Below are 27,823 nucleotides of genomic sequence, written 5' to 3' on the forward strand. Positions count from 1 at the left end.
AGCAGTTTTCACTGGAGGGCTGCAAACCCCTTTAACTTCTCAGAATATCCAATGCTCATGGGGCAGCATCATGTCCCAGGGACTGTGCTTACAGCTTGGCGTTCCAGGCAAGGGGATGTAGTCTCTGTCCTGGAGGGGCTCACAGTTTAGGAAATCAGGACAACATTCGAGCTACGAAGCTCACCCCTAGGTTGACCCAATAGGTGCAGAGAGACAAAAAGGGTAAGCATTAAAGCTAACAAGTATAATAAACAGGTAAACGTTCAGGTCATTAAATCTACAGATTTGCTGCTCTGAGTCTTGCTGGCTGGATGCTGTTGAATTCCCAAGCCTGTGCATTCTCTCCTCCTAAATATGCAAATAGGAAAAAAAAAAAACACGATTTCTGCATGCTAAGAAATAAAACTTGAGGAAGCCAATATGACACAAATTTCAGATTCCCAAGAGACCTGATATAACCCAGCTTTTATTTCAGGGCTAGTGGTTTTTTTTTTTTTTTTTTTTTTTTTTTTATGACAGAATTAGACTCTCCAGAAAATAAATTCAGCATTGACTGAGTTCAAACAGAGGAAGTTCACAGCAACCTCCTGATTGATGTTAAAGAAATGCCAATGGTTCAGGAGGTAGAAATAAAACTGAAAATGAAAATACAGCATTTGGCTTTATGAGAACAGCCTGGTGGGACTCGCCACATTTATTTTAAGTTCTAAGTACTGAAGGGCAGTTTCCCATCCAGACCCTTCTCATGACAGTCGTGCCCCATGGGTAAAGGCGTGGTGGCCTCCTGGAGTCGCTTCACCAGCTCCCTCCTCTCCAGATCTCCATGGGCTCCAACTCCACACCCCCCAGTCCATGCTGGGCCTTGGGTGAGGAGGGAGCGTCAGGGCCTGGGAACGGAGCAGGGGAGGCCACCTCCCCTTAACCACGATGGAGAGGCATGGTACGCCAAGGTTTGAACCAGAACAGCGCGTTCCTCTGGCACTCAGACTCCTCCCTGTGGTATCTCTAATTTGGGAGCGTTTCTTTAAAAATCAAACTTATTGACTCTGAGACTCCAAGAGTTCCAGCGTGTTCCCCAAAGGATGAGGGATTCAAGCATATGAGTAGAAAACTCATGAAAATAGAAGTGTCGTGGTTTCCATTCTTGTGGTTTTTTACTATGGTGGCATGAACTTAGGAGTCGGCAGCAGAGAGGCCCAGGAACATCAAGCCTGTCCTCACGGCGTTGACAGCTGTAATGACACCCTGCGATTGCTAATGCTGGTTCCTATGGAATATTCTTTTTAAATGACTTATTGTTCCATGCACTTACAAGGGGGGTGTCGAGATCCAGAGACATAGACAGAGAACGCCCATCCACTGGTTCACTCCGCAAATACTCACAACAGCTGGAGCTGGGCCAGGCAAAGCTGGGAGCAAAGAATCCAGTCTTCTAGGTGGGTGACAGGGCCCCAACTGTTGAGTCATGACCATTGTCTCCCAGGGTGCGAACGACCAGGAAGCTGGCATCATTTCAGTACGGGATGCTGGAGTCCCAAGTAGAATCTTAACTGTGTACCCAATGCCTGCTCTCAAAATGATTTTCTTATTACATTAAATTTTCTGAATAAATCTATCTTTTATATATCTGTCATTCACCTATCTATGTAACTATCTATGTATGTATCTTGTCATATCTATGTTGACAGAAAGAATGTATTCATTTCACTGTGAAGAAGGGTATAACAGGAACTTGTCGGAGAACTGTGTATTACATAAGCTTTGCCAATAACTTCTGAACTTTGTCTCTGAAATTTGATGTATATTGAAAACCATAGGATTTAACAGGAAAAGCCTGACTAAGACACACAGAGACAAAACAAGTTCTCAGAGATAAACTTCACTATGAGACAGGGAGAGTCGGGACTTCAGGTTAATATTCCATACCAGCCAGGTGTTGGGGCACAGGTCATTCAAGCTTTACATTGTAATAACCAATTACTATCATCCTAGGCATCTTGTTGGGAAAATGTGTGTGTGTTTGTGTGTGTGTACATATGTACACACAAGTATGTGTTGGCAATGCATGACAAGGAGCTGTGGTCCTTGAGGTGCAGGTGGCTTTTGCTGTTGGATGTCACTGATAAGCTGATACCAGCTGCTCACAGAGCACTGGGAGAATCAACAGAGACTCATATTACCGTATTAACATTGTGGAGACAGCAATATGGCGCTGGGCCTGCAGTGATGTGGTGCCACATGTGTGGCATTGGTCCATGCTGTAATAGTTTGTCAGTCACCTCTGATCCCAGTTCTGCCAGGGTGACCCTGGATGTCATCAGAACCAAAGGACAGGATGTCTCCATTGCAGCTTTTGGCTTTGAGGAGCATCCTATGACTTCACCTCTCGGAAGATAACTTTCTATCCAAGGAGGGATGAACCCTGATCCCTGTAAAGAACCCTTGCCATCCTTGGGAGAATTTGCAAGGAGACACAAGAAGAATAGGGTGCACCTTGCACTGAGCTGGGAATTGTTGCCATGTGGCCGTGTTGTGGACATGGCATCTATGCTCTCATCGAGGTCTGAGGCTATAGCAGTTCCTCTACGTACATATTGAATGTTTGTGTCCCTCATAGCTTGAAGCCCTAACTCCCAGTGTTACAATATTTGAAGATGTGCTCTTCGGGATAAAATTGGAGTTAAATGAGGCCATGGGTATGGAACCCTCCTAATGGATGAGTGTTCTTACACAAAGGCAGAGCCTGTTCTCCCTCCCCATGGTGCGCACAAACTCATTCATTATCTGAGCATAGAGAGGCAGCAGCCTCCTCTGAGCCCAGAGAAGAGACCTCAGAATAAAATGTGCTCTTCTAGCACCTTGATCATGAACTCCAGCCTGCAGAACTGTGAGAAATGAATTTGTTTAAGCCACTTCATATACAGCAGTTTGTTGTGGCCATTTGAGCTGACGAAGAATCTTTTCCTTATTCAGGCAAATGGAATTAGCAAAATTAATTGTGGTGCACTCCAACATTCACTGTGGGTTTCTCTTGCATTCTGGCCAGTGGCCCACTACAAATTCTTCTTTTCATAAATCCTTACAACTTGCTTTGGAATTTACCAAATCTGAATGTTTGGAATGTTAATGATAAAAGTTTAGCCTTGGATATTTGAATTCTTGGTAAATTGTTAAATGCGTTTTTCTATAAAGTCAGTTTTGAAATTTCCTTAATTAGCATCATTGATCATCATTTTTCATCATTGTTTAAACTGGCAAATGTGAATAAACACAAAAACAAAACCAAAGCAAATGACTTAGGATATCTGAATGTGCATTTGCTTTTCTGATCGGATTCAAGCGACATCTGTGAACACAGCACAGGACTGATGCAGCCTGTTCCTCACACTCCGTTTTAACCCCCTGATTGGCCTCTCCAAGTCTGCAGTTTCATGTAATTAATCCTCTACCTCAGTCTTGGCAAAGATTAACAACAGCTACAGATTGTACTTGCACTAGGGATTGTCATTTGCATTCCATATCGCTGTGGTCTGACGGAGATGCCTCAGCAAGCATTAAAGTAAGCATTGTTATTGTCTTTGGAAGTTTATCATGATACTCATTATGCTCTGACAGATGAGGAGGGTGTTCCAGACAGCACAAAGAGGCAGACCAAAAGGCAGGGGGGTAGGGCAGGGGAAATGCTAACCTGGTGTCTAAGCAGAGGAGGGGGTAGGATTCCAGCACTGCACAAAGAAGACACTGTAGAGGAAGGCACTCAAGCACCAGGTGGTTTGGTAGCCATGAAACAGCTTCTCCTGGCTGCCACTGTAGGGAGCGTAGCTGAGGGCCAGTTGGTCTGTTCTGAAATTATCCACGTGTTCGCTTAGGGACCCTGCTTCCCACCAGGCACTCACGGTCAGGGACTGCATTGCCAAGCCAGACCCTTTCCTGGGAAAAGGGAGACTCCAGTCATCGTGACCTTGGCTCAAGGGCTTCCATGTAACAGTTCTCCTGATCTCTTCCGACTCTCTCTTGATTTTTCTTCACAGGCATTTTTTCTTCAAGAAATCTCAAACACATAAAATTCTCAGTTGTTTTTCATCTGAGAAGCAGGTATCTGAAAAGTTGGAGATCAATTAATTTTTTTAGATTGATTTATTTATTTGAAAGAGAGTTACAAAGAGAGAGAAGGAGAAGGGGGGGGGGGGTCTTCCATCATTGGTTCACTCCCAAGATGGCTGCAACAGCCAGAGCTGTGCTGATCCGAAGCCAGGAGCCAGGAGCTTCTTCTGGATCTCCCACGGTGGTGCAGAGGCCCAAGGACTTGGGCCATCTTCTACTGCTTTCCCAGACCATAGCAGAGAGCTGGATCAGAAGTGGAGCAACCAGGACTCTAACCAGTGCCCATATGGGATGAGGGTGTTGTAAGAGGCAGCTTTACCCACTACGCTACAGTGCTGGCCCCCAATTAATTTTTAATAATAATACTTTGTGATCCTGGTGGTCACAAATAATTTGGATAGCAACTTTTCCCACTTATGATTTTGTTTCTGCAATAATAAAGTCTGGATCTCCAGCATATGTCAGGATGCTGTTTTATATATTCACATGAGTGTGGAGTATAGTTTAAAGAAACAGGTACACGTAGTATCTGGTCAGTCAGGGCCCTTGAGGAAAGCACAGGCTGCCCCTATACATTAGCCTAAAATCTGTAGACTGAGCTGTAGCATGGAATGAATGAATGCGTGAACTCATCATCCAACGCATCACTGAGAGGTGTAGCATTTTCCTCTATGCCAAGAGGTTTTTATCTTCTGCTCATCTCTTTTGTGAAGTATCTTGCTTTTAAGTGGACAGTAGTCTTTAAAATGTGCTTTTAAATTGATGTGGTTTCTTAATCCCACCAGAAGTTGGTACTTACCAAACTTTCTATATGCCAAACACATTTACTAAATATTTTAAGTTACATCCTCAAGGGATGGAAATCATAATTACTGCTCTCTGATACATGAGGAGGTGAGGGACACAGAGGTTAGGTAGTTTCCCATGTTTCCAAAGTTAGTAGGAGAGCCCAAACTTCTTGTTCTTAACTCTGTCCCACTGCTTCTGAGAAGTTAAATTTACCATATATAAGTGTAGGCCAAAAAATCAAATTTTCAGCAATTATCTCCCAGTTTATTTTTAGCAAATTGTGTATAAGGCAAACAAAATGATTAATTTTTTAAAATATTTATTTTAAAAGGATTACAGAGAGTGCACTGCTATTTTCTGCTTTACCCCCAAGATTGCTGCAATGGCCAGTGCTGGCCTGCACTGAAGGCAGGAGCTTTATCCGGATATCCTACGTGTGTGACAGGGGCCCAGACACGTGGGTCATCTTCCATTTTCCCAGGCCATTAGCAAGGAGGTAAATTGGAAGCGAAGCAGCCAGGACATGAACCAGTACCCACTTGGGATGCCAGTGTTGCAGATGGAAGCTTTAACCCACTACTCCACAATGCTGGCCTGAAAGCAATTAGTCCCTACCTGGAGGAGGGTGCAGCACCTTGTGGTCTCATTGGTCCCTTGAAATCGTGAAGAGGAACTTTTCTGAGGACAGAGATCTGCCTGGCAAAGGTCACTGGGTCTTGAAATCAGCGAGGAACTGAACTGAATGGGACCATGCTCATGTGCATTGATGCCATTGGGGTATTGCATCAGCTTGCAGGATTTGAGCCAGCTTTGTTTCTGTCTAGTCCTGTGGCCCAAAGTCATTTTTAAAATAATACTAAAATGAATCAGAATTAAAGGGGGAAACAAAACTGTATGTTTTTTAAAAACCAGACACAACATCAATATATTCTCTCAGCTGGTCTAAAACTTTGTTAAAGTTCCTTAAAAAAATGATAACAGTGTCAGTGTTTCCCCCATTGGTCCTGGATTCCATCTTTATTCTTGGTTGAAAATAAGCCTGTATGAAAAACAGTGTGCACATGTATGTGTGAGTGCATGTGTGTGCATATGTGCACACATACAAAATCCCAAATAACACAAAACACAGACATGAGAAACGGGAGAAATATTTTCAGATTACTTAAGACAGATCAAGGCATTTAAAGTATACCTTTTGTCTTTAAGGAAAAAAGAAAGCATGAAAAAAGTCCATTACATTGAGCCTATTTTTTTGAATATCGGCCTTTCTAGCAAATTTCGTTTCATTTAAGCCACACCTTACCATCGACATTGAAAAGGCTGTGGGGATGTCCACGATTCACCGTCAGAACCTTCTGTCATCACACAGGCTATTGATGTGGACCGATTCTCTCCCTTCTCCCTCCTCTCCTGGTCCTCACCCTCACCCCTCTTCTATGGCTTGTGTCCCAGCACAAGAGCTTGGCAATGATGACGCAAAGCAACATCTGCCTGGAACGTGCTTCCTGGGGATCGGTCACGTGCTCCAAGGGAGCAAAGGACACATGGCATCCTGAGTGTTCGTTTAGTGCCCATTTTCCTTCCTCGTGGCAAGACAGATGTAGGTTCAGTTGAAAGAGAAATCAACCTGATAACATATGTTTGCTTGCCAGAGATTTGAAGGAAAAGCAAGTGTGATAACTACAAGCAATGTAGGTCAGTTATAAGAATGCAATTGAATATCATCGAGCACCTAAAGACAAAAACTATACCAAAGACTATGATTCTCTATAGGGTAGGCTTTTGAAGTAAATTTGGAAGACACAGTGAAATAGCTTATCCCTCGAGCTGGATTTTAGGGTGGAAAATTCAGTGACCAATGCATGTTTAAGAAACTGCTCTGCATCAGAGAAATGGCTAAGAGGTTTTTTTTTTTTTAAAAAAAATTCTTAAAAGTGTTTTGAGAAGCGGTTACGGCAGCCCTCAAGGCACCTGTGTCCTACAATGATTCCTGAGTTCAGTACCCAAATCCAGCTCCAGCTCCAGCTCCAGCTCCTGACTCCAGTTTCCTAATAATGCAGACACCGACAGCAGAAGGGATGGCTCAAGTATGTTTCCCTAATACCCAAATGGGAGGCCTGGATGAAATTCTTGGCTCCCACTTCAGTCTCAACCCCAGCCATTGCAGGCATTTGTGGAGGGGACAAGCAGATTGGAGCTGTCATTCTCTTAAATGGACAAATAAATGGAAATATTTAGGGACTAAATATTTAGTCAGCAAAGAGAGTGGCAATCTGAGACTGAATGACTAAACTGCAAGTAGAGGCCTGGATCACACACCCAGAACAGGACAGCATTCCTTCTGCAAACGCTGGGCTTCTGCGATTGTGGATTTCCAATCCCTTGGGATCAGTGAACACCATCTTCCAGCCCTCTTTTCTTATTCCTTTTTTTCTTTTTTAAAAGATTTATCCATTTATTTATTTATTTGAAAGTCAGAGTTATAGAGAGGAAGAGACAGAGGAAGAGAGAGAGCTTCCATCTGCTGGTTCACTCCCCAGATAGCTGCAAGACAGGGACTGGGCCAGGCTGGAGCCAGGAGCTTCTTTCAGGACTCCCACAAGGGGAACAGGGGTCTCAAGCACTTGGGACATTCTCCACTGCTTTTCCCAGTCCATTAGCAGGGGGCTGGATCAGAAGTGGAGGAGGCTGGACATGAACCTGCGCCCATATGGGATGTTGGCATTGCAGGCGGTAGCTCTACCCACTACACCACAGTGTCAGCCCCCACCCCTTTCGTCTTGTTTCAGGATTTGGGGCAAGATGTGGAAGTGAAGCAAAAAGCAGAGTTAGGCTAAGAAGTAGAAAAGTAAAGAAAGAAGGCAGACAGAAACTTAAACATTTTGTTTTCATTCATTCAGAAAAAGAAATGAATATTTAAATTTGCCAGAATCAGAACTACAATTCCACTTCCCTTTATGAAATACAAGGCACTCAGCGCATATGATGGAGCATTTATTTATGAATCCAGGCCTGCTCCAGACAGAGATGAGAATAGAATGAGTTGGGACTTTGGAATTTAACCAATTCTCTTTCCATCTGCTTACTCCCACCAGTGAAAACAATCTTTCCATGGACTAAAGCCAGTAGGAAAGCATCAGATAAACTCATTCGTCCTGAAGCATAAATGGCTGGTAACACGTATCCCTGCTATAATTTGCATTTTAATAGGGAAATAATCCAGCAATGCCTATGGTGAATTCCTAAAGTGAATAATCAGAGTTTAAAATTTCCATGATGAAATTCTAGGAGCATCAGAGACAAAAAGAGAGGCTATTTCAGTTGTGGGTGAGAGAGGTGTTACACTGAAGGAAAGAACTGTAGTGAAATAATCAGTACTTGGTTGTTCTTGAGTAATTTCTGAAAGTCTGAAAACATCGCTGAAATACTAAGGCTATAGTGTCATGTGTTCTCCTCTTCTTCCAGGGCTATGCTACATTTCCCATCTCCCCTGGAGGTAGAGATGCTCTCATTTACTGAGATCTAGTCAATGGAATCTGTGTTGAAATTAGTTCTAGGCTGCAACCATACATTGTTTTTGTACTCTATATTTCCCTTCTTTCTTCCCTGGCTCTTGCCCTCAACTCCCCCTCCCCCCCACCCCATCCCGTTCTGTCCTGTCAAATTAAAAATTGCAGTCCAGGAAGCTTTGGGAAGTTACCTCTTCGCATTTGTCAGCTTTTTTGCTTTCTGTACTTTAAGTAAAAGTATCTGAGAGGAGCTTCTTAGGAAATAAAGAATGTGCTTTTATCTATAGCTTGGAGGTTCACAGGTCAAGACTGGGCAACCCATTGGCTCTGGTGCCTGGTGGAGCGGTAGTGGCAAGTCAGGAAGCAGAAATGCAGGGAGCACACTGGGCTCTTGTAACCGACCCTCTCATGAGAACCACCTGCTCAGGCATGCCCCCGATGACCTAAAAGCCTCCCACCAGGACCACCTCAGAGACCTGAATTAGATCAAGTCTCCACCCTTAATCCATAGACTGTTAACATAAGGCATCGAGGTTGAGATGTCTGTGTGAGCTTGGGAAGCTGAGTCCTGTACAAGTCATAACTGAAGAGGAAAGAGTCTCTCTAGATGCCTGAATATGATAGTGCTACACTTGCATTTATTCACTCAGTATTTGCATTAAGTGTAAACTTTATTTAAAAATAAACTTGAATTGAGTTGACAGCAGAGTGATTTCTGAAGTCTGTAGGACAGATAGCCAAACATACTTTATAGTGTGGCACTGAGTCAGCTCAAAGTATATGGAGGCCTACAAGTTAATTTTTCATTCCCTTTCATTTATCAACAAAAAGTCAGCCAAAAATTCTCAAATGGTAATAACTATAATAGTTTTTTTCCAGAAAACAAGATTCTATCCTTAGGCTAGAATAAGCAGAAAAGGCCATATTAACTGTAGTAAGAAGCATAGACCTTTTATTATTTGTAATTTTAAAATGTTAGAATTCCAATTTACTAGATATATTTCCTTAAAACAAACAATTTGGAAAAGGCTTATATAGAAACATTATAAAGAATGGCTGTGTAAGCTAACTCTTCTATGAAAATACTCGATTCTCCTTCTTGAAGTCTACATTAATGGTGTGTTTCTCAAATTGTCACTTGAAATCATTTTAATAGAGCATCATCTATTACGCACTATCACACATCAGAACTCCAGTAGACAGACTAATTGTATGCTACCAAACTCTAGCTTTTGAGAATTTTTCTTCCTGTTACATCTAACTAATAAATGCCAGCACAGGAACTGTGCATGCAGCCTCAGCCGGCAGGATAAATTTCCCCCTGGTCAGGGCTCAGGATGCATTTGCTGCTTCATATTTGATGCAGTGGTTGTGAAAACTCCTACCGCATTGGCATTTGAGGACACTTGTTGAGGGCAGAATATCCAAGGAACAGAAAGTGGAGAAACAGAGGACAGGGTTGTGGCTGACCTGGGTTTGGGAGCATGAGCTAGATTCCTTTTAAGACTGTGCAGCCCTTGGGGCCAACGCTGTGGCATAGTGGGTTAAGCCTCTGCCTGCAGTGCCGGCATCACATATTGGCGCCGGTTCGGGTCCCAGCTGCTCCACTGCTCCACTTCCAATCCAGCTCCCTGCTATTGCTGGGAAAGCAGTAGAAGATGGCCCAAGTGCTTGGGCCCCTGCACCCACATGGGAGACCTGGAAGAAGCTCCTGGCTCCCTGCTTCAGATTGGCACAGCTCCAACTGTTGTGGCCAACTGGAGAATGAACCAGCAGAAGGAAGACTTTCTCTCTCTCTCTCTCTCTCTCTCTCTCCCTCCCTCCCTCCCTCTCCTTCTCTCTCTGTGTAACTCTTTCAAATAAATAAATAATTCTTAAATATTGTGCAGCCTGAGAAACAGATTGTTCCCTACAGTGGAGAGAGGCTTTGAAAGGGAGTACAGAGAACTCCAGCAGCTGGCAGAGCCAACCAAGAGGCTGCAGAAGGACATGAAGAAGAGGCGCTGACACCGACTTAGCCATGTCAGGGTCAAAGCCGAGGTATCTTCGGACCAGTAGGCCCCAGTGCCCCGTGCGAGCAAGACCAAGACTTGGTGAGCCTGGTGGCAGCCCTGGACACAGCCATGAAGCGCATGGGTGCCTTCAACCGGGAAAAGGAGACCCAGATCCAAAAGACTGGCATTGAAACCTTAAGAGAGTTCGGCTGCATCATCTCGAGCCTCAACAAGGCCATGAAGCAGCGGGAAAAGGCCTTGCTGGGACTGCAGGAGACAAGACCGGACCTGTGCTGGCCAAGCCCCACCAGGTGCAGGAAGAGCTTGGGCCTGTGCGGGAGGATGTGGGGGCCCCAAGCAAGCAGCTCTTGGACCAGATGCTGCCATTCCACAGCAGCCGCCTCGGCTGCCTCCAGCCCCACTGTGAGTCCCTGACCAGCTTATTCCTGCAGGAGAATGATGCCCAAGCGAGCGAGCTAGAGCCCTCCCTCTCCATCCCGGCAGATGATGGAGTTCCCCCCTCGGAAGACTCCTAGGACACGTCCATCTCTCTGGTCTTCACCCTGTCTGGGTATAGGCTGGTGCCGTCCTGCCGTCAGCCGTGAGAAACGCAGCACCGGGTAGGCTGGGAAGAGGAGGCCCCTTCTCCTCGCTGGTCATTCCCTCAGGCCCCAAGCAGGCTGCTGTCTCGCACCCAGAGCCAGGCACAGGAGAGCTGTGTGGGGAAATCCCAGGGCTTTTACATCCAGGGCCATTCACCATGCATCCTGGCCTTGGGCCTGAGCAAGCCTCAGCCCCTGGCATGGCACCGGTGGTGTCTGTGCCCTGCTGGCATGGCAGGGGCCTCTATCTCCTGAGGACCCACCGGGGCGTGTCTCCCAGCCCTTTCTTGCTTGTTCACTTCAGACACGTTTGCTGGGAGAGGCCGACGACACTGTCCTGCAGAGGACATAGCCCCTCCCAGTGCCCCAGCAGCTCAAGTGCAGAGCTGAGCCCCAGGGTAACTGGGATTCAACCTAAGGTAGCTCTGCTGACACAAAGTGCCCCATCAGTCCCCAGGCATCGAAGCAAGAACAGTAGGTTTGTGTTTCACATGAATATTTGGAATTTCATTTTTTCAAGTAGACTTTCCAATAAAACACCCACAAGAAAAACAAAAAGAAGAGAAACACGCCTAGGATGGGCAGTGCAGGAGGTGCCAGAAATCAGCCTGAGACAGCTCTTCAGGTATGGCAGAGCCAACCCCAACGCTGCCATCGAGAATGGCGATTTGAACCAACGAGAAAAAGGCGGCTGTGCTGCAACTCAAAGAACACTTTTTCAAGGAAGCATCTCTGAAATCAGATTTTCCATTTTCTGGGAATCTAATCAGCACAATCATATCTATGTAAATGTGTCAACAGTCCATAAGCCGTTATCATCTCTCCTAGAGATAGCCACCACATTCTAATTCATTAAACAGCAGCAGATTTTGCAACAATGGAATCACAAGATTACAGTCTCAAAATCAGGATATGATCAACAGAGGCGACACTCGGGTGAATGCTAAAGGCTTCTCTGCAGGTCAGTCAAGAGATGGGCTTTTTCATCACCACTGTTCTCTGAGGGTGCTAACCAATCGTTAAGTAGACAACAATTCCTGTCTTACACCATATGTAGTAGAAGGATAAAGTTTGTAACAAAACAGAGGATTGGGTACAAAGGTAGGCTCCTACCTATGGGGAGATTTCCATTCATTTCTTCAGCTTTTGCTAATAATTTCCAAACATGTGTTTTGCTTCTTTTAAAAATTACTCTTGTCCTCCTCCACAACAGTGGCAGCTCTGAAAGGGCAGAACTTGCACACAGTTTATGTCCTACTGTATCTGTTCTTGCATGCAGCCACCACTGAACACACACGGACTGAATGGTGGAGGGGATTACTCTGCAGAGCGTTTCCCGCTCTTCATACCACTCGGACAGTAAGGAGAAGTGGGAACAAGGCATGTGGAGGGGTAGACTTATATCCAAGCAATCTTGACTGCATTGCCTCTGTCAGGATAAAACAAATTCCTGAATTCTATAGAGGTCATGTGACATATAATTTTATATAGCAACTTAAAATGTATACATGATTTTATATATCAGCTTCAAATTTAAAATTCATATTAACATATGCATATATCTGTGCATTTTATGCCATCAAGGAAATATTTTACAATTTATGGATATTTGAAACATTAAAATAACTACTAAATAGCACCTCAAGTTAAAATATTTTGTTAACAATATTTAAATTCATTTTATTTGAAAGGCAGGGGAAAGAGAGAGAAGAGAGAGCGAGAGAGAGGTTGAGATTGAGATAGAGATCTTTCATCCACTGATCCATTCCCCAGATGCCTACAAGAGCCAGGGCTAGGACAGAACAGGCCAGGCCAAAGCCAGTAGCCCAGACTCCATCTGAGTCTTCTATGTGGGTAGCAGGGTTGTGTGCTGTCTGCCAGGATGCACATTAGCAGGAAGTTGGATTGGAACTGGTGTATTCAAAACTTGAGCTCTTCAAGATGGGCACCCAAGACAACTAAGCCACTGAGCCAAATATCCGCCCTGTAACTTTTATATCCTGTTCTTTGTTTGAAAATGCAGTCTGATTTCCGAAATTATAATCTGTTTAATGAATTGCTCTTTTCACACTGGTGCACAGGAAAACAACATTGCCTCACATCAACCAGGAAGCTGAGAACCTTCTTCAACTTAGGCATGCGTTATTTTACTCAACACATATTCACAGAATGCTTATGTTCCAAGTCTGATTCTATGAAATTAATAAATGAGGACTTAAAAAAGCGAGTGGAAAATGGAATTAAGAGATAGGTTAATTTTAATGTAAAAACTTGAAATCCATGCATAGCTTTTTAAAATTTTTTATTTATTTTTGTTTTTCTGAAAGAATGATCCTTTATCTACTGCATCATCCCCCAAATGCCTGCAAGAGCCAGAGCAGAGCTCGGCCAGACTGAATCCAGAAGCCCAAATTTCAGTCTGGGTTTCTCATGTGGGTGGCAGGGACCCAAACACTTGAGCTACCATCTGCTGCTTCCAGAATGAGTATTAGCAGGAAACTGCAGAGTAGCCAGGACTCAAAGCAGGCACTCTGATGTGGGACTTAACTCTTGCACCAAATGTCTACCCCGTGTGTCTCTTTAAAAATGCATTTAATGTATTTGAGAGACAATGAAACACAGAAAGAGATGAGTAGAGACAAAGAGAGCTCTCATGCGCTGTTTCCTATCCTCAGAGCCAGGAGCTTTACACACAATCCAGGTTCCCACATGGGTGGCAGCAGCCTGACTACTTGAGTCGTGATCGCTGCCTCCCACCATCTGCATTGGTTGCAAGCTCAAGTCAGAAGCTGGAGCCGGGAAGGGGACCCAGGCAGGCTGACTTGAGATGCAGGCAATGTCACTGCTACACCAAGAGCCTACTGTAGTCCACAGTGTTTTCTTCATCAACATTTCCCGTGAACTTTCTCAAGAACCCTCATATAGCATCGAAAAAAGCAGGGGAAAAAGCCCTGCCTCATAAAGTTCCTAATCTCATAGAATGTATTTCTAAGAAAATGGAATCCAAGAATGAGTTAATATAAATGTGTGGGTCATGAAGAGTGCGTTATTTATTTTAAAAAACCATTCAAGGTTAATTGCATTAATGTCTAAGTAGAAATCTTCTACTCTGAGTGGTTAAGGAAGACCTCTTTGAAGAGGTGGCATTTTGAAAAATGCCTGAATGAAGAGAGGGGAGGAATCACCAAAACCCTGTAGAAAATGGCATTCAAGAAAAAAAAATAGCAAATACAAAGGCTGTGTATGGTAAATACTTGGTTTGTTTAAGAAACTGTAGATCAGAAAGAGCAAGAAAGAAGGGAGAAGAAGAAGTTGTAGATTGTCTGAAGTCAGATGAACTTCGCTCTTAAAGGCTGGTGTATGAACAGTGGATGTTATTATAAAGTAAAGGGAAACTACTAAAGAGATGTTTCTGTGCTTAGGCTCTAGGCATCTGAGATTCGGGTGACCAGTCTGGAGGCTGTTTCTAAATGTCAGTGAGTAGATGATGGAATGCACCAAGACAGTAGTATTGGGGAGTGAGCACTGGCAGGACATGATGGTACACTGGTGGTAAGATTCCAAGGGGACGCCCAAGGTGTTCACTCGAGAAATGGTGGCATGAATAGGCCTCTGCACTGAGATGTGGGGTGCTTGGGAGGGCTGGCTTTGTTGAGGCAAACCAAGTGTTCTCTTTTGGACATGAATTATCTGGTGATGAACTATCTGATTACATCCAATGGAAGTTTGAGTAAGCTATTGAATAAACACCTGTGGTGGTTGAGGGAGAGTCAGACCTGAAGTTATTAAGCAGGGAGTCATTAGCATGTCATTGTTTCTCTAAGGTCTACATAAGAGATGAGAAGGTGTCTAAGTGCTGAATCCTGGGTTACTATAATTTTTAGAGATTTGTAGTATAAAATGATTGTGGGAGGAAAAAAGAAATCAGACATGAGGAAAACTGAAGTACATAATATACTCAAGTCCAGGGAAGGAACTGTCTCAAATAAGAATGATGGATGGTGTTGAGCATAGTAGAGTGTGATGCTGTCTGACCTATACCTTTCACAGGAAAGTCCTGGCTGATTGTACAGTATACATGCAGAGATCATGCTCAGCTCTGGCCGTTGTAGTCATTTGGGGGCGTGAACCAGCAGATGGATGATCTCTCTTTCTCTCTGGCTCAACCTCTCTCTGTAACTCTGCCTTTCAAATAAATAAAATCTTTAAAAAAATTAAATTTAAAAAATTAAACAAGACTAGTGTCTGCAAATACTAGCTGATAGAATAAAAAAGGGAGAGAATGACCCAACATGGGAAGCGAGATACACAGCAGAGCCATAGAATGGCAGATGTCCTAAACAGCACTCTGGCCTCAGAATCAGCCCTTAAGGCATGTGGATCCAGCTGAAAAGCCCATGAGAGTATTTCAGGCATGGAAAGCCAAGACACTCTGGCAAAAAAAAAAAAACAAAAACAAAAACAAAAACAAAAAACCAAAAAAACAAAAAAAAACAAAAAAAACAACTAAATGAAAGATCTCTGTGAGTGAGATCCCAGTGGAAAGAACAGATCATCAAAGGAGGTACCATTCTCTGAAGGGAGGAGAGAACTTCCACTCTGACTATGACCTTGTCTAAATATGATCAGAGTCGGTGAACTCAAAAGGCTTCCATAGCCTTGGCAACTCATGACAAGAGCCTAGGGTGATTACTGACGCCATAAACAAGAGTGTCAATTTGTTAAGTCAACAACAGGAGTCACTGTGCACTTACTCCTCATGTAGGATCTCTGTCCTTAATGTGCTGTACATTGTGACTTAATGCTATAACTAGTACTCAAACAGTATTTTTCACTTTGTGTTTCTATGTGGGTGCAAACTGTTGAAATCTTTACTTAATATATGCTAAACTGATCTTCTGTAAAAAAAAAAAGAAGTTTTTTTATGGGAGGTAGGGAATGTATGAATGATTCTGAATAAGAAAATAACTTCTGAAGTTTTTAGTTTTGCTGGAATTCTTTCTTTGATGTACTTTCCGACCTTCTCTTATAGTACCAGTTGACTATGGGACTCACGTTTGTAGTTTGCCTTTGCTACCACTTTGGGCAGCATTCCCAGGCAGCCTCACCCTGGAAAGACCAGTTGTGGAAGAATCTTTCTTGTGGATTTGTGCAACATAAACTACTGAAGAAAAAACATGAATTTGTAGGGTTATGCCACCTAAGTGCAGAACAGAGAGGGGTGAAGTAAGGTATTGTCTGTGAATAGAGGGGAAAGAGATTTTCTTTCAATGATTTATATCAAGGATACTAGTAGTAATAAAATTAAACAAATAATGTTTGTTTTTAAATCCTTTTTGTTTTCAAGTTCATAGAAAGTAGGGTTCCAGATAGGAGCACAATGTTAACTTTGAATTTCAAGTGAACAATGAGGAATATATGAGTGTTGGTGCAATAATTTTTTCCTAAATCTCGTAATCCTAATAAAGGGTGAATTCTCATTGTAACTTTCCATCTCATCTAATGGAGAGATAATTCCTCAGAAAAATATTCCCTCCTCAAAAAGGGCTGTGTCAGCATGGGATGTAATGGGTTCCGTCTCTTAACAGTGACATCAAATGCACCACACACACCTCCGTTGGACAGAGATATAAACCACACTAAAAAATTTCTATTGAATATTTATGAAGTTTTTGCAAAGAACAGTTCTCTAGAGCTAAGCTTGTCATTTGTACCAAGCAGAAGACTCACTTTGTCCCCAGCACATTCTGACAGTGGTGAGCAGAATGGTGCACCTCCATGAAGAACAACCTGGTGATTGAATGGATAGACAGTGAACTTGGAGAGGGGGGATTGGGACATTCAAAAATATTATTTTTGGCTTCTTGTCAAGTGCTAGCTTTTTGTAATTTGTTATTTTAAATTAAAACTATGGCCAAGGGAAAAAAATTAGCTTTGACTTGGTAAGTTCATGGCCATAAATTCAGTTTGGCAGTCAATATTGATATATTTAGATTAGGATCAATGTCCAGATTTGAAAAACATTCAAATTGATTTCCACTCATTATTCAATTTTATCTTTGTTTTAGTCAATTTTGCATCATCCTGAAACAACTATTTAAGGAATGGGTGACTTACAGAGCAAAAAGTTGCATCCCAGTTATTTCCTAATGAGCAATTTCTACCATTTTCTTTCTTTATTCCCTAGAAGAGTTGGAATTATAGAAGAAATCTTTCTGCCTCCACATTATGAATAATCTATGACAAGAGGGAGTAGTGTCTGTTAAAATGTCTTGATAATGAATGGAGCAATCCTGAAGAGACATTGGAGTTTCTTCCCTCTTCTCAAGACAGCACGCTATATCCAGGCCAAATAATTGAAATACCGTGTCGGCACCATCTCTGATAAAATGGGATGTAAAGAGAATGTTTAATATTTGAGTTGTTCGCCTGAAGGTTCTTTGAGAAGCACAGCATCCTGGGAGTGTGCCAGTTGGAAGTGGCTTTCACTTCTTGCTGAGCAATGTCACAAAATTCTGCTGGGTTTGCTCTTTCGGATTCAAAGCATTTTAAATATGCCATTTGGGAATTGACTCCGTTTCACGAAGTGTGATAAGGGAACACGTCCTCAAGAGTATATGATACCCTTTCAACATTAGTGCCAAAAATTTCCATGATGAACCAAAAATGTTTCATGGAGTTAACTAAGCTGAGACCTGGCAGAAGGCCCAAGTACTGGGGGCACAGCTACTGAACGTATAGACCAGAGGTTGCCACTTGCTCCTATGTCTTGGTGTACTTACTAACGTAACATCCTCTCCTTTCATTTTAGGGAATCTACAAGTACAGCTTGTGGGAAGGATGTAACTGAATAGTGTCTTGCCAATAGTGGGGACTCCATAAATGGTGACAAGTGAATTAACTAGGAAATGCATCTTTCTGTCACTACTCCACCCACAACAAACACATGTGCATATGTGAGTGCATGAAGTTGTGTGTCTGTGCATGCGTTTTGTGAAAGCTATGTTCAGATTACTTTGCAGGATTCTAACAAGTGGTCAACACAGAAATCAAGAATCCAGGACATACATTTAGGGAAGCAAATGCCAAGAATTTGGAACACTTCTGAGTTAACGTGCACTTCAGAGTTCTCTTCCATCAGTGCTGGGGGAGTGGTAAGGCAGCTAAGTAAGCAAGCAGTCAGGAGCCAATGGATTTGGTTAAAGCTTTCTGGGGAGGTAAGGGAAGGGTAAGAACAGATGTGATTCGAGAACCAGAGAGCATCCATTGGTCATTTCTAGAAACATGTGCTCTAAGATTTTGCACAGGACAGACGAGGGCTCACACAGCTGTCTTGTGGAGGGCAAAGACAGAAAACGGAGTGGAGGTGACAGCTGTGTGACACATCAAGTCATGCCTGTCGCAAGGGATTTCCTAGTGAGCTGAGTCCTGAGAACTACGGTTTGTTGGGGTTTCTAAGTAAACTATTTTCAGAATCTGTATTAAAATTGTTAAAAGTGTTAAGAATGCTACCATGTCTGTTTCATATTCTGAGTTAGACAACACATTCTGCAAACTGTAGAGCTTTCTTAGAACTCTAAAAGCATTAGACAGCATTTCTGAAAGCAAACACACACAGACTTCGCAGAATACGTTTTAAGTTTCAACAAATAATACATTGATAGAATTTTAAAAGTTATATTTATTTTCAGTTTGAGGAAACAGCTTTATTTGATAACACTAAAATTTTAAGAAATAGTCTAAGAAACCCCAGCATTTAAATATAGATTATAAATACATACAGTAATAAATAAAAGGTTAAATGCATTTTAATTCAGCAGTGTAAAATACAGAATATTCCCATGCCATCTGGCATTTGATTGTGTTCTTGTATTTTGGTACTTTTGATAGAAATATGTGACCAACACTCCTATACCATTAAGCTTTTTATTGAAAAAAAATTATTGCATTGAACTACAGTCCAAGTAATTTATTGAATAACCTAAAAAAGCTGCTTTGCATATACAATAGTGCAATTTACTTAGCCACATAACAATTAAAAATGCTCTGTACAAAATGAAATTACTGATTTACTTATCATATGCTGGACTACCATCGCACTTAATTACAAATTAAATACTTCAAATGGAATCGAGTACGGTGGGGATTTGCTGTAAACAGCTACACGATTCATCCCATCAGCTATTTTATAATCTTGCACATATCAAAGGAACTGACAATTGATCCTGTTGGGGAAGAAATTTCTCCTTGAAGGTGCTTGTTTCAATAAGTGAATATGCTTTGAAAAATACCATTTTGAACAAAGATCAAGGTCTACAACTAGTGACTGTATTTATTAAGAACACAGATACAGCCACCCTCACCTGTGTACTCATACATATTGTAATTCTTCCAATGTTTCCTAAATTTTGGAGGAGATATTCTTGCTCGTGTTATTTGAGAAAGGAGGGAGTGGGTTTGAGAAAGGAATAAAGAAAGCAGATTGGGAGAATTCCCTCCTCGGCAAAGCTGCCTTTGGCTTCCCTCTAAATGCTGGCTTCTTCTAAACCTAACCCACTCAGCCACCGCTTCCATGTTAACAGAGCTTAATCCTAGGAAATACAACAATCACCTTCAAATGCCTACCTGAACAGAGCAATGGATACTATTTTTGCTGGAATGAAGTGATAACCTTTGAAAATCCTCTAGACTCCGGTTGATGGGCAGGGAAACTTATATTTTAGCGGGGAACTCTCCTCTTAGAAGTGCTTGCAGCCTTGGATGCAAAGAAGAGTCATCCATTTTCCTGACTGCAGCACGGAAGTGGTCACCCACTTGCTTCTTTATCGCGTTTCTGTTCGCCAGCGAGAGCACGCTATTCGGGAGCTCATCTACCTTAAAGAATAAACACTAAACCTACTCCTGAGCTCTGCTAGGCCAGAGATTAATGCTGCCCCATAGTCTGTTAGCTACACAGACCGACATGCACCACGTGGGTCTTCAAATTGTGTTTTTGGAAAACTGGACCTAACTTGCACGTATTTTTCTTCCGCGTGTCTACCCATCTTTCTGAAAACACAGGAAGCACATTTCAGGAAAGACGGGCAAAAGTGCTGATGATCAACAATGTCATTTCACTGAGAAGGGGACAGTGAACCGTGCACGCAGCCTGAGTCCGTCCGGACGTGTTCGTCACGTACAGCTTTCACACAGGGACACCAAGGGGCATCCTAATGGGTGAAGCATCTCCACATCTCCAGTTGTTGCCTCGAATGCTTGGAATGCATGTTTTGGGGTCAATGTGATGTTAATATAAAATTCAGAAAGTAAAAGCTGCACTGATGCCATCTTTGGGAGCTGGGTCTGGGTGAGAACATTATGCATGAAGGAAACAGATCCAGTGATACGCTCCTGAGTAACTGTATTGATTAATATTCCATTTATTGGAAAGTTTCATAGGATTAATTTCTTTTCATATGTTTCTATTTAGTGTTGAGAGATTCCATGAAGTCCTGGCAGAAACAGAAGAAGTCACTGTCAAATCTGCTTTCTGTAAGTGACACAGTTCAGGAGATTATTCTGTGAAATGTCTACCCAAGAAGGAAATCCTGGGAATTGGATTAAATAATTTCCAACATTTTAAAATATTTCTAAAGGTGGACTTAGAGATATCATTGAAATAGTTTTAAATACTCCAATTGTATTTTGTCTTGCTAAACTTGGCAGAGACTAACCAAGAAGATGAACTTCCCCATATTCTCGGTTCTCAATACCTGTATCCAGTGAAGTGCCTGAATAGTGGATTGGTTCGTAATTTCTGAGAAAGATATAGATTGGTAGGTATTTGTGTGGCATGCACATGTGTGTAAATGCTAAACCATCTTTCTTGCCATATTTTCAGTTTTCAATTAAGCATTGAGAGTTTGACAGATATAAAAACTTGCCTCCATGAACAATTCCAGAAATAGAACTACCTCATCAATATCAGGCAATAGAACATAACAGAAATTTAATATTCAAAATCAATTGTCAAATAACTATGAGAATGGACAGGAACAATGCTGAAATACAACTCATCACTGTGGCAATTTAAAAAATGCTCTTATTTTAGAATTCAATTTTTTTTTAATTTTTTGTTCATTTTTTCCAGAGTATGGTTATCTTAAGGTAAAATAAAAAAATAAAAATGCAGTTTTTGAGCATATGCTCATGATTTGGGGGAGGAGAGTTTTATAATCACATTTCTGTCATGTGATGACATGAAGCTTACAACTTCTCACCCTCGGGTGCAAGTCTTTCTTCATTTAAATAATGAAATCTGTTGTCAAATGGCTCAATATAGTGTATCAAGTGAGCAGTTTCTTCACTGTTAACATGAGATTGAGTCATCATTTCCTTGCCACCTACTGAGATCAATCTGTCCTTGTTAGTCAACACTAAGTGCCCAGGACAGGTTCCCTGATCTAATCTTCTGAGAGATTAAACTGTCACCAAGACAGTTGTAAAAGTTACGTAGGTGTGCTGTCTTTCTCAGAACAGGATTAGGAGTGTGTCCCCAGAATTACTCTAGTTCTGCTTTGTGAAAAGTTTGCAAACCACTCTCCATTTTTTTTTAAATCTGCAGGACCATTTGTCATCCCTTTTGATAATAAATAAGCCACTTAATTCCCTTTCTTTTGGATTCACCCAGAATTCACCAGTGGTTCTTTATGGTTACTTTTATAGAATTCCATGAAGTACAGTTTCTTGCTTTAGATGCTGTTACTATTCCCTTTAATAAGACAGACTTTGTCACTGCTGATCCCACACAGAACTCCCATACTACAAGTTCATGATGACACTTTGGAAATTATGGTTTTTATTTATGCTCAAATTTCAAATTTCTTCCTCTCCTTTCAACCCTGCTCCACCCTCCCCTCTCACTGTGTCCATCCTGCATCAGAGAGAACTTCGCCTACCCTTTAGCACATGTGAGCTAGTTGACCCTTCAGCTCGATCCTCTCATCAGGGATGCGAATGATCACACTGACCCCACGATGAGGATGAGGAGATGAGAATGGCCCTGTAAACACAGCCATGTCCACTGTCAGCTGAAGGCGAGGAGGTGCCCCTTCCTCAAGACCAGCAGCAGTGACTGAGCGCCTCTTTGTCCAGATGGATTCCTCTGTCTCAGGCGTACTGGGAGTGCGCTACTAGGCAAGTTCACCTTGTTTCCAGTTGAAGCACATGAGCTACCATGGGGTGGTGTTTGGCACAGGGGTGAAGCTGCCACTTGGGATTCCTGCATCCTGTGTGGGCAAGCGTCTGGCACTGCTTCAGATCCCAGCTTCCTGCTTGTGTGTAACCTGGGAGGCGGCAGGTGATGGGTCTAGCACTTGAGTCTTTGCCACCCACAAAGGAGACCCAGATTGAGTTCCAGGCTCTTGGATTTGGCTGTTGTAGGCATTTGGGGAGTCAATCAGTGGACCAAAGAGCTCTTTCTGTTGAAAGAAGAAGAGACAGAAGGGATGGTGGGAGGGAGGGAGGGAGGAAAGCAAGCAGGGAAGAAGGGTGGGGTTGGGGGGAGAAGGAAAGAAGGAGAGACAGGATGTAAAATAATAAATCTTCCTGGAGGACCATCATACAGACGTCAGAATGCAAATTCAATGGGCCAGAAAACATTCTCAATGAATTTTGAAATAATTTGCAAAAATCACATGAATGATGGCTTTATTCATCATTCATTGTATTTTAAAATATCACACTAGAATAAAACACACCAAATGCTTTAGGAGATTCTGGACATTTAAAAACATTGACATTTCCAAACCTTCACATCTATGATTATACATGTATTGGATGAACAGAGTAAAATTTCTGGGTAAAAAAAAATGTAAGATTATTAGTCCTCGTAATACCTGAAAGATCGACCAATATATTCAAAATGTTTTTTCTGCATATATTATTTTTGTGTTTTGCATTAACAAATACTAATGCTAGTTTGTACATGTTTTCTTATACAAAAATTAAACATTCTTAATTTTAGATGTTACTGATTCTTACAATTACAAAATTATCTGGGCATAGATTTGTGTCAAATGAAGTTCACCAATTTTTTTTTTACAGAATCTGTACAATCTGCTTAAAGACTGTTTCATTAGAGGATAATTTCAACCTGAATAATTGTTTTAAAGAACTGATTTATTTTTGCTGAGAAAATGAAATGCATATTCATTCACTAAACAAACACCTACAGCATAGTCTTATATTTCTTTTTATTTTTCTTTGTAATATTGCCGTTCTAAATGTTTTCTGTTACCACTGAATAATGTTGCACAAGAACTCATCCCAAACAAAATACTTTCCCTTGTGCTCTTCTACAAAATAATTTTATTTCTCCCTATATTTTTACAAGTTAAAAGAAATTCTTAAAATTATCTTATATTTCATTATTGGCAACTCAGTTCATATTTATATATTGGTCACATTTTGAATTGACACAGGTATCTTAATTCTCATAAAAATCAGATCACCTTAAATCTATCATTTTGTAGGTAGTGACAATTTGCTTCATTTATCCATCAGAGGGGCTTTCACACCTATTAGTTCAAATGTGCTGAAACATTTAAGGCCTCCTTCATGCCATTTAACTGTTGCATCTGACTGGAGCAGGAATGGTGGCAAAGTTCTTGACCTTGGAACATGGGCTGGATTACAGGATTCAAGTGGATAATAGACGTCGTGGCTGGGTTTAGGTGGGGGCCAAACAAGGTTGGGATGAATGCCGCCGGGGGCAGGGGCTGCAGTGTTATGTGAGATGGGTGGAAGGGAGCAGCCGTGACTAAATGTAGGGGATGACTGGCTATGAAAGCGGGGTGTGCAGGGATAATGGTGGGAGTGAGAGTTGAAAACGAAATAGGAGTGAAATGTGGCTGTGACAGAGGATGCAGGTGAGCGATAGGGAGGTGACTGTTGTGGGAACTTAGGGAGGCAGACACAGCGAAGTGCTGCAGGAACGTGTGGTGGATGGTGGTGATGGAGGCGTGCTGGTGAACTGGAACTGCTGGCACAGCTGAGGCCGGGGAGAAGGCAGTGGGCGCTGCGGCAGGCAGAACTCGAAGATGCTTTGACAAGAGCTGCTTCTGCATGTGCTGTTGGGCTTGCAGCTGGAGGAGCTTATATTTATCTATTTCTTCGGGAGAAAACGTTATGGGCTGTTGACTTAGAGGGGGGGAGAGAGATTTATGACACACTTCCAATCCATCTTCCACTTTGTCATGCTTCTGCATAGTTCTGTCATGGTAAGAGTTTATAGCCCCCTCTCCATGATGCATCTGCAGGCTTACGTCCTGTAAGTCGAGATTTATTTGGTCCTCTTTGGTCTCTGTTGCATCACCAACACCAGTATATCTATTGGTTGGACAAGCACCAGGGAAATCATTGGGCAGTGGGTCACAGCTTTGACTCAAAGGTTGGGCTTCACTAATTGAGGGTTTTGATTGGCCTTTCATTGCTGGGTTCTTTCTCCCATTTAGTGACTGAGACTCAGCTACTAAGTGAATTAGACCTTTAGAAAGATGGTCACAACCGTTATCTGCTAGAACAGTGACATTATTGGGCTGCAAACTTTTGATTTTGTCCTTTTCAGTAGTCCTTTGGACTGCACTGCCTTTATCATTTCTTCTTTTACTGTTGCATTGTGTTTTTTCTGACAAAGGCAATGCTGGTCTGGAACAGCCTGATGGTAGGAGTTGAATTGCACATGAGATTTGTGAATGAGCCTCTGATTCATTCATACAGCTGTTAGGAGAGACCTCCAAAGGAGCTGACTGCTCCCGACACTTCTTGGCTTGTATTCTCTCTAAGAGGCTCTTGGCTGTCAGGGGGGTCCTGTCTCCCTCTGTCATGTTTGGCTCCATAGTTTCTGAAGGGCCAATGGAATAGCTCCTTAGAAGGCAGTGGGCATTCCCAGAGTTACACTGCCTGGGCTTGACTTTTCCCAGATCACAACAGTGAGTGTTGGCCAAAGGCTCCCAAGTTCTGCTTCTATTTAAGCAGTGGATCTCCCCTCTTGAGTAAGAGCCCACTCTGCTCTGTTGAGGTCCCTGGCAGTTAGGTAGTTCTTCCCTGTCTGCAACACAGGAAACTTGTGAGCTCAAACCACAGTGGATGATCCTCGGGGATTTGGGCCCTGAAAACGGTGGCATTTTGCCAGTTCTATGTTTTTCTTTACAGTGACAACACCTGTGTTTTGCGTGCTTCTTCTTTTTAAACGATTCCCACAATTTGCAGCTTGCATCTCGCTTTGTTTCAGACTGGAGGCAGGCGCTCGTAGAGATCTCAGCAGACAAGCAACGGCCCTTGCGCTTTCTGTGTTTCCGTGTGTGTCTTTCACCTGATCTGTGGTTTCTTCTGCAAAAGCAGAGCAGGGTACCTCTGCCACCGCCGTGGGGCCCGTGACTTGCACAAGCACTTCTCACGTCGGACACACTGTCCGAGGATGCACCTGCAGGGCTAGCACACCCGCTCAGCGACGCCGTGGGGGAGCATCTCATGTAACTTTGGTTTCCACATCCAGAAGCACTGCTGTTCAGACTGAGGTGGCTGCTGTTCAGAGTCACACTGACGCCCTGCCCATGGTCACTGTGTCCCCCTGTAGTCAGAGGGCTTGAATTCCAGGTGAAAGGCTTTCTGTCCTCACACTCTGAATGAGAACTACAGGAAATCAGCTTATGCTTTTTTGTCCTGGAGATGTAGGGAGGAAAAGATAGGCTCTCATTTGCATCATTTAGAACAACCTTGCCCAGGCTCTGCCAAGGGGTCCTCGGAGGTTCCTGGACTTCATCGTCACTAGGATAGTTTCCTGTGCAGTCTCTCACAGACACATCAAGGGGAGTAGGCACTTCAGGATTTTTCAGTTCCACATTACCTGCACTAAAATGATGTTCACCTTCTCCGGACTCAGAATCATTGTAGCCCAAATTATATTCTTTCTGGAAATTTTCCCAGCCAGGATTTGCTATCATTATCTTTGGTTTCCGAGACTGATTATCTTCTTGGATCAATTTTTGTCGGTCTTTGATGAAACCTGAGACTTGGCGCTCTCCTTTAGTTTTCATTTCCAAGGCCTCCTTACCCACTTCTGCTGTGAAGTCCTCTGGATCACGATCATGGCCATCCTTTGTGTTCCGAGAATGCTTAAAATCAAAATATAAGGGGTTGCAGCCATAAGAAATACAGGGTTTTGTTTTTGTGAAGAACAGAAGTTCTGTAGGCCACTGGAGAGTGGTGTGGCCATCCTTGCTTTGTACATGGAGAAAAGGCAGTGGTTTGGATGTCACATCATGGGGGCATGCCTCCCGTTCAAGTTTTTGAACATTTTTACTAATTCTTTCTGTTTCCTCCAAAGATTTTTCTCTGTTCTCCATTCTGGATTTGGGATTGAAATGCTTGACACTCTTTCGGTCACTTGGCTCCAGCGATGAAAACTCATCCAAACAGTCAAATATCCTGGCATCAATGTGCCTATAAATGCTGGGTGGGCTGGAGGAAGCATCTGATGGGTGTGGAGGATCAGTGTGGTTTTCTGGAGTGTTCTTCCATGCATTGCTGGTTTCCTCTTCTCTGCTGGAAGGAGAACATTCTCCATCTGAAAGATGAATGTTAGATGTAGAGAATGGAGGGACAATGCCAGTGGAATCTTCCAGAGTCTTATCAATGGACTCACGTTTGTCCTGCAGAATTTTAGAGCTTCTAGAGAAGCTCCTTTCCAGATGGCCTGGTGAGATGTTTGTGATTTCTTCCTTTGAGAGCTGTGTTGTATCCTCATTTGCAAACCTGCAGCACTTGCATTTCTGTACAGTTTGCTTTGCTTTATAGATGGGTGGCTTGATACAATCCTGGGTTTCTTCTGTGTTCTCACTGAAAACTGATGCTGAAGATTCTAATTTTAGGTGCACTTTTTTAGAAAAGGAAAATGATACTCCTGTCCTGTGATTTGCGCTGCTGAGATCTGAAGGTGTCTGTGGCACCCGATTTCCAAACAGACATCGTCTGTCTGTCTGTAACTGGTGTCGGTTAGGCACGGTAGACCTCTGTTTGTCGGAAATGCTCCTGGGCACATTCTTTCCTTTAAGAAGGAGACTGCTCTTCACACAGGACACCTTCCTGCCATTCTTGACTGGGAAAATTCCTTGCTGGAGTTGCTTTTCTATGGCTACCCTGGGGGCTTTGTATGCTGGTCCACTTCCAGAAACACTGTAGATAAAATAAATATTAAAATGATTAATATTCTAGGTTTGGAATCATATTTATCTGCGAATGTTCCATAGTGTCCCTATGGAGAGTTATTCTATTCATGAACTACATCTTCTGTTGTAATCATTTGATCATGCTTTATACAACTCAATGTAATTTTCTTAACCATGGTGGTTGTCTCTAAAATGCAGTAAGTGTATATTATTTAATATTACCAACTAGCAATAGTAAGTGGGTATCTTCTGCCAGTTCTGCAGAAGAAGATAAAGTATTGTATTTACATCACAATATATGTCCTCAGGAGCTTATCAATTCTTTGAAATACAGACTTTATTTTATAAAGTGTTTCCTAATCAGTACTTTCACATGAAATAGAATTAAAATTCACTTCCAATATACAAAAATATTCCTGTAATTTGTTTCTATATATAAGTTCTAGCATTTTGTAATTTTGATTCCTCACTTTAAAAATTCCCTCATGTTCACTTCCTTATGAAATAGGAAGGTTAGTTCTTTTTGATTTGTTGCTTATTTGATTAATTATAATAAATTCATAACAAAAGGACACATTTGCAAGCCATGCCAATATTTTCAGGTTCTGAAATCTTAC

At 42.4% G+C, this 27,823-nt stretch overlaps 1 protein-coding gene and 1 pseudogene across 3 annotated transcripts in view; one reads left to right on the forward strand and one right to left on the reverse strand.

Moving 5' to 3' along the window:
* The first annotated feature begins 761 nt into the window (after nucleotides 1–761).
* LOC100356880 (bridging integrator 3-like) lies at nucleotides 762–10,932 on the forward strand (annotated as a pseudogene).
* A 7,729-nt stretch (nucleotides 10,933–18,661) lies between these two features.
* Nucleotides 18,662–27,823, reverse strand: part of ZNF804B (zinc finger protein 804B) — a 537,977-nt gene continuing 528,815 nt past the window's right edge. For 2 of the 3 annotated variants that reach the window (XM_051852999.2, XM_051853001.2), the window contains exon 4: nucleotides 18,662–27,213. In XM_051852999.2, coding sequence (XP_051708959.1) covers nucleotides 23,559–27,213 — 3,655 coding nt within the window. In that variant the 3' untranslated portion in view covers nucleotides 18,662–23,558. The remainder of the gene's footprint in view (nucleotides 27,214–27,823) is intronic. The other variant, XR_007922261.2, reaches the window with a different exon arrangement.

This window comes from Oryctolagus cuniculus, chromosome 16 (assembly GCF_964237555.1).
Source record: "Oryctolagus cuniculus chromosome 16, mOryCun1.1, whole genome shotgun sequence".
In the NCBI taxonomy this organism is placed as follows: Eukaryota; Metazoa; Chordata; class Mammalia; order Lagomorpha; family Leporidae; genus Oryctolagus; species Oryctolagus cuniculus.